The sequence below is a fragment of the Eulemur rufifrons genome, chromosome 28 (assembly GCF_041146395.1).
Source record: "Eulemur rufifrons isolate Redbay chromosome 28, OSU_ERuf_1, whole genome shotgun sequence".
In the NCBI taxonomy this organism is placed as follows: Eukaryota; Metazoa; Chordata; class Mammalia; order Primates; family Lemuridae; genus Eulemur; species Eulemur rufifrons.
This window is the reverse complement of record NC_091010.1, coordinates 43,143,980-43,151,710: the sequence shown is the minus strand read 5'-3', so window position 1 is coordinate 43,151,710 and position 7,731 is coordinate 43,143,980. Positions and strand designations below refer to the sequence as shown.

The 7,731-nt window shown below is 40.3% G+C and overlaps 1 protein-coding gene across 2 annotated transcripts in view; it reads left to right on the top strand.

Moving 5' to 3' along the window:
- The first annotated feature begins 1,354 nt into the window (after window positions 1-1,354).
- The window catches only part of LOC138376063 (cytochrome P450 2C20-like), a 30,076-nt gene continuing 23,699 nt past the window's right edge, over window positions 1,355-7,731 (top strand). The window contains exon 1 of one of the 2 annotated variants that reach the window (XM_069460045.1): window positions 1,355-1,655. In XM_069460045.1, coding sequence (XP_069316146.1) covers window positions 1,488-1,655 — 168 coding nt within the window. In that variant the 5' untranslated portion in view covers window positions 1,355-1,487. The remainder of the gene's footprint in view (window positions 1,656-7,731) is intronic. The other variant, XM_069460046.1, reaches the window with a different exon arrangement.

Genomic DNA, 7,731 nt, shown 5'->3' with positions numbered 1-7,731 from the left:
GCCTTGGTGACACTTTATCTCACTAGGTTGCCAATTGCTCATTTCTAAATACCAAAGCCAAGTTTAGACCTGTTGATGTGAGAGATTCATTTAAATTGTCTATGATTCTTTCATTCTGTAAAAAGAAAGGTCCATGCAGGAGCCTCAGCTCAGCAGAAGGGAGGAAGAGCAGAGCAGGGACACCTATGTCTCAAGGAATGAAATGATTGCTCTCCAGAGAGCAACTGAGCTTATTTTATCAAAATAAGGTGGTGTGGTTCTTTCAGACCAATGTGAGTCAGGTAGAAAATTCCTCCCCTTTGCTCTGGATAAAGTGTTTAACATGCCTGTGCTGACTCAAGTTTTAAAGGTTGTAAAAACAAACTCTTTTGACCCCCAGTTTAGTCAATTGTGGTGTAATATTTAGCTAAATTAATGTTCAAGTTGAAAGTCACTGACTAGGTTGAATAATAAAATACTGAATCTTAGTACACAATATGTAAATTTTGGTGTACAAAGTTGAACTGAATGTTTTTCTTGCACGTAGGGTGCAAATCTTGCGTTATCGATTCCAGACTAGCATTTCTACCTGCAGTCTGTGTGTCCTTGGCCAAAGTACTGAATCTGCAAGGCCCAGCTTTCCCTTCCCCAAGATGAGAATAATATTAACTGAGGCAAAGGTAATTAAGAGAATCAAAAGGTATATGGTGTGTGTGAAAATTCTCTGTAAATTGTCAGAATCCCTGTAAATATGACTGATAAAACATTGTGTAACTGGGTGTTGACATAACTTAATTTTTCTTAATAAAACAGGTGGAAATAACTGCACTAGTTAATTTAGGAGGAATATGATGATATCTTTACAGAACACGCCTTTGCTCAAGCACTATCATTAGTGATCTGTAACTTTCATCATTCTGATTGTATTGAGATCCTCATGGCCACTGAATGTCAGTCAGCTTCCATTCAGGTCTGCACATTGTGGTGCTTCTGTGCTGTGGGTCTGTTTAGTGACTTCCCTGCCTCCCATACTCTATTGCATCTACAACTGTTATTTGGTGTACATTATTCCATTCTATTGTTTCTGATAGTGACAGACCAAAAACATCAGAAGCAGCTGTGTCTGGAGGAGACTGTGAGGTGGAGAAGCAGTAGTTTCTGAAACCCTGCCCGCTAAATCTCTGAGTTTGACTCCTCCATCAGTTGTTCTGAGCAACGTTCACCTCTGCAGTGATGGAAAAGGGAGACCCCTGTCTTTTATTTTATATACTTGGGCTGCAATCCAGTGCAATTAAACCAGAATGTCCAGGGTGGGTAGAGGAAAGAAGGCTAAAGAGCATTTTATTTTTATCTCTCTCAGTGGGACAAAGTCCACTCAGAAGACAACAACATCAGCAGATATAGGTGATTCACCATTTTATATGTCAAAGAGCACACACTGAATTAGAGCGTTATAAAAGCCTTGGAATGGAAGCTCATAGTTGTCTGGGTTAGAAGAGAAGGCTGCAATGGACCCAGCTGTGGTTCTGGTGCTCTGTCTCTCCAGTTTGCTTTTCCTCTTCCTCTGGAGACAGAGCTCTGGGAGAGGGAAGCTTCCTCCTGGCCCCACTCCTCTCCCAATTATTGGAAATATCCTACAGATTGATGTTAAGAACAAGAATAAAAGTTTCAGCCATGTAAGTATGCTTTATGTTCCTTCAGTGGCTTGCAAAATTGTAAGTTATAGGACTACCATTTTTAAATAAAATATATTCTGCCTATTTAGGTCTCTCACTTCCTTAGTTAAATGTATTCCTGAATATTTAATTTTCTTTGATGCCATTGTGAAATGCATTGCATCTTTGATTTAATTCTTGGCTTGACTATTATTGGTATATAAAATCTTATGATTGGTGTGCATTGATTTTGCATTCTGAGACTTGGTTGAATTCGTTTGCCAATTCCAGGAGTCTCTTGGTTGAATCATTGAGACTTTCTATATATAATATTATCTTGTCAGCAAAGAGAGACAGTTTGAGCTCTTCTGCCCCCATTTGGATGCCCTTGATTTCTTTCTCCTGTCTGATTGTTCTGACTAGGACTTCCAGCAATATGTTGGATAGAGGTGGTGATAGAGGGCAACCTTGTCTTGTTCCAGTTCTAAGGGGGATGCTTTCAATTTTTCCCCGTTAAGTATGACATTGGCTGTGAGTTTGTTGTATATGGTTCTAACAAATTTGAGGAATGTCTCATCTATGCCTATTTTCTTAAGAGTTCTTCTCATAAAAGGGTGATGAATTTTGTCAAATACTTTTTCTGTGTCTATTGAGAGGATCATATGGTCTTTGTTTTTGCTTTTATTTATATGGTGAATTGCATTTATAGATTTGCATATGTTGACCCATCCCTGCATCTCTGGGATGAGGCCCATCTGGTTACCATGAATTATTTTCTTTGATGTGCAGTTGACTTCATTGGGCTAAGTTTTTATTGAGAATTTCTGCATCTATATTCATAAGGGATAGTAGTCTGTAGTTTTCTTTTTTTGTTTTTTCCTTTCCTGGCTTTGGTATCAAAGTGATATTGGCTTCATGGAAGGAGTTGTGGAGGATTCCATCCTTTTTAATGTTGCATAATAATTTCTGCAGTATAGGTACCAGTTCTTCTTTGTAGTTTTGGAACCAAAGAGTTTGTACCCTCATACTATTTTGAAATAAAAAAAAAATCACTGGTATAGAAAATGTCTCAAGTCCTTTCAAAGAACAAAATGATTCATGAAACTAGTTCTAGAAAATATTTAAAATAGTTGTGGTGAGAGAAAAAAATGGCAGATTAGTGGTCACCTCTTGGCTTTCTGTTTCCAGAGAAGTAGGTGAAGAATTCAGACAACACATGATTGCATCATTCCTGCTCAATAAGAGCATTGTGAAACTGCAGAGAAATAGCATTGGATATGCAACACGGTGGGCCGGTGGGGGATGGGGGCGGGGTGGGGGGGAGGCGGGAAAGGTGAATAGGAGACACGATGGCAAAGACTGGAGAGTGCCAGATATACAAAAGGTAATAGAGTGTGGGATGGCCATGCCTGCCTGGCCAGCCAGTGAAGTGTGATCTGACCCACAGGAGGATGCCCAGCTTCACCACTGACCTACAGACCCACTCAGACAGGGACATGCCTGAAGTTGGTGCAAAGTCCTGGCATGGGAGGACAGGCTCTGTGGAGAGGAGACAATATGGAGGAACATTTTGAACTCCCTGGTGCTCTGTGCTGGGACCACACTGGGCAGGGGAGGGACAGGTCTGAGTGGTTACTTCCCACTACTGCATGAGAGAATTTGGAGACAGGAACCTCACCCTGGTGGTCAGTGGGAGCAGAACAAAGGAGGTGAACTCTGAAAAGGGGACTCTGCCCCTGAAAACCACTGATGATTAGGTTGGGTCAGGGTGAGAAATAAAGAGCAGGACCCTCTGCTAGGCAGATGTGAGACTGTGGGACTGTGATGCAGATGAGACAGCTGGCAGTCTGTTGATTCAGCCTGCTGGACTAGCATCTGCCAATTCCTGAGTGGTCACACCCAGCACTAGCTGTTGAAGTGTGGGCGTCCACCATTATTGAGGTGCACAACTCAGAGATGCTGTGGCATGCTACAGTTTCAGGCAGCACCCCTCCCCCTTCATGGGGACTTCTGTGCCAGTGCAGCAGGCTGCACACTTGAAGGTGGGGAGAAGTGAGAAAAGCTGCCTTCTCTGTGCAGCTGGCATGAATCCCCAAGATTTTGGTGCTAAAAAATAGCACACAACTTGTTGATTTGGATAGATGGGCTGGAGTCAGCAGGTGAATCCTGAGTGCTTCTCCCTAGTGCTAGTTCTCCAGGGGTGGGGGGCCACCATCTGTGGGATCCCCAGCCTGCAGATGCTGGGGAGCATCGTGATGTTGGGCAACACTCCTCCAGCAGCCCAGTGACTTTCATTTGCAGGTGGCAAGAAGTGAGAAAAGCTGCTTTCTCTGTGCAAGTGGTGTGAATCTGTGGTACCTTGGTGCTGAACAATAGTTGGCAGCCTGTTGATTTGGCCTGCTGGACTGACTTCAGTCATCTCATAAGATCATAACTCCAGGGCTTGCTGTCTGCATCTGGGCAGCTGCCGGGATTGGGGTTTGTGGATAGGGAAGGAAAAACCTGCCCAGAGACTTCAGCAATTGTACCAGTTGACCCCTCCCAGCAGGAGCAGCCTTCCAAGTGTGGTGAAAGAGCCCTGAATCACATATTGGTGGCTCACCCTACTGGCAGATCAAGCAACCATAGAACTACACACACCAAGGCTTGCAAGCAGGAGCTATGACCTATCTTACCCTTTCCCCCTCCTCAAGGGGGAACCGGGTCCAAGTAACCCTTGCAAGTTGCAAGACCCTCTCCCAAGATTGAGGCATTCATATACCACATCCAGGAGACCAGAGCCTAACACAGAGACATCAATAAGTGGCTCCTCCATGTAAACTACAATCAATGACCGAGAGGATAATTCCATAGCTTAACACAGTGCCTTCCATCTCAAGCTATTAGAGGGCAGTGGAGTTATATACACAAATGTGATCCACCAGCTGGGTGCTTAAGCTGTGGGACCAAACTCACTAGTCTCCATTGGCAAGAGGTGAAGAAAACACGTCAGAGTTAACACAAATTCCTCAAATACATCTAAGGCAATACAGGACCAGTGCACCTCTCCCCAGCACTGTCAGGAAACGACCCTTGGGGACATGGAGATTGGGTCATAAAGCAGTCCTAGCACCCCCAGTTGTTGACCAAGTAGCCTGATGAGAAAGAATCAGTGAAAGAACACAGGAAACATTAAAGACCAGAGAGAAATGTCACCCCCAAAAGAAATCATTAAATCCTCAACACTAGATACCAAGTTAAATGAAACGATTAAAATGACAAGGGAAGAATTATGACATGGATTGTTAGAAAACTCAATGGAATGGAAGAGAAAATAGAAGCCCAACACAACGAAGCCACAAGAACAATACAAGAAATGAATAAAAAATTCTCTAAAGAAATTTAAATATTATGAAAGAACCAAACAGAAATACTGGAAATGAAAGAGGCATTCAAGGAACTATAAAACACAGTGGAAAACATTAAGGATAGGATGGATCACACAGAGGAATGAACCTCAGAGCTTGAAGATAATGCCTATGTGCTAAACAAATCAGATGAAGAAAAAGAACACAGAAACAAGAGACAAGAACAAAACATACAATAAATGTGGGATTATGTAAAGAAATCAAATATAAGAATTATAGGCATCTTGGAAAGAGAAGAACAAAATATACAAGGGCTGAATAAACTATTTCCTGGAATACTGGAGGAAAACCTATCTGCTCTGGCCAAAAATCTAGATATCCAGGTACAAGAAACACACAGAATTCCTGGGAGACTCAATGTAAAAGGCAATCACCCCATCACATAGTTATGAGGCTGGACAAAAATGAACATCAAAGAGGCAATCCTTTGAGCAGTAAGACAAAAACAGCAGATAACCTACAAAGGAAAATCTGTCAGACTAACTGCAGACTTCTCAACTGAAACCTTACAAGCCAGAAGGAACTGGACACCCACCCTCAACCCTCTAAAACAGAATAATGGTCAACATAGAATTCTTTATCTGACAAAACTAAGCTTCCTTTATAAGGGAGAAATAAAGACTTTCCCAGACAAGCAATCACTGATGGAATTTGTGAAGACCAGACTTGCCCTGCAAGAAGTACTCAGACCTGCATTATACACTGAACAGTGCAACAGACACCTACAAAGGTAAAATCACTCAAGAGTAAAAGTTCAGAACCTTGATTCCACAATTACTCAAGAGGTAAAACAAAACAATAAGCATTTATCCAACAATATGAATAGAAATCTACCCCAAATATCAATTCTCTCAATAAATGTAAATGGCTTGAATTGTCCACTGAAGAGACATAGACTGGCTGGCTGAATAAAAAAACAGAAGCCAAGTATCTGCTGTCTCCAGGAAATGCATCTTACTCACAAAGACCCTTTAGACTCAAGGCCAAGTGTTGGAAAACAAGCTTCCAGACAAATGAAAACCAAAAGAAAGCTGGGGTAGCTATTCTTATATCAGATAACATAAACTTTAAAATGGCAAACTAAAGAAAGACAAAGATGGTCACTATATAATGGTGAAGGGAAAAATCCAACAGGAAGACTTAACAATTCTTAATATTTATGCACCCAACACCAGAGCACCCAGATACATAAAGCAAACCCTACTTGATCTAAATAACATGATAAACAGTAATGCCACAGTAGCTGGGAATTTCAATACCCCAGTGACTGAAATGAACATATCCTCAAAGCAGAAAATACGCAAAAAAAAGAATGAACTTAAATAGAGCTCTAGAACAAATGGGTTTAACAGACATCTAAAGAACATTCCACTCAAATAAAACTGAATATACATTCTTGTCATCAGCTCATGGAAATTTCTCTAAAATCGATCACATCTTAGGCAACAAATCAGATCTCAACAAATTTAAAAAACAAACACAGGAATTTTACCATGTATTTTCTCAGATGAAGAAGAATAAAATTAGAGATCAATCCCAACAGAAACATTCAACACTTCAGAAAGTCATGGAAATTAAACAATCTATTGCTGAATGATTGTTGGTTGAAGGAGGAGATCCAGATGGAAATCAAAACATTCTTAGAACTAAGTGATAATGGGGACACAAGTTATCAAAATCTGTAGAATACAGCAAAAGCATTCCTGAGAGGGAAACTAATAGCATTAAATGTTCACATCCAAAAGACAGAAAGCTCACAAATCAACAAACTAATAAACCATCTCAAGGAATTAGAAAAGGAGCAACAAATTAATCCTAAACCTAGCAGAAGAAAAGAAATAACTAAGATCAGAACATAACTAAATGACATTTAGAAGAACAGAACTATATAGAAGGTTAATACAACCAAAAGTTGGTTTCTTGAAAACATAAAAAAATTTACAGCCCTCTGTGTAGCTTGACAAGAACTAGAAAGGAAATGATTATAATAAACTCAAGTAGAAATGAAAAAGCAGAGATCACTACAGACATCATGGAAATACAAAATATTATCTTTGACTACTATAAAAGTCCACATGTCCAAAAACTACAAAATGTGGAGGAAATGGACAAATACTTTGAAACACACAGTCTTCCTAGGCTCAATCTGGAATAAATAGAATTCCTGAATAGACCAATGTCAGGCACAGGAACTGAAGCAGCAATTAAAAATCTTCCAACAAAAAAGTCTTGGACCACCTGCATTTAACAAACTTACAAAGAAGAACTCAGACCTATACTGCAGAAATTATTCCACAACATTGGGAAGGATGGTATCCTCTGAAACTCATTCTATGAAGCCAATATCACCTTGATACCAAAGCCAGGAAAGGACACACACACAAAGAAAACTAGTGACCAATATCCCCCATGAATATAGATGCAAAAATACTCAACAAAATCTTAGCAAACTGAATCTAACAGCACATCAAAAAGATAATTCATCATGAGCAGGTGGGCTTTATCCAAGTGATGCAAGTTTGGTTCAACATACGCAAATCTATGAATGCAATTCACCACATAAATAAAAGCAAGAACAAAGACCATATGATTCTCTCCATAGATGCAGAAATACATTTCACAGAATCCAGCACACTTTTATGATGAAAACTCTTAACAAAATAGACATAGAAGGGACATACCTTTAAATT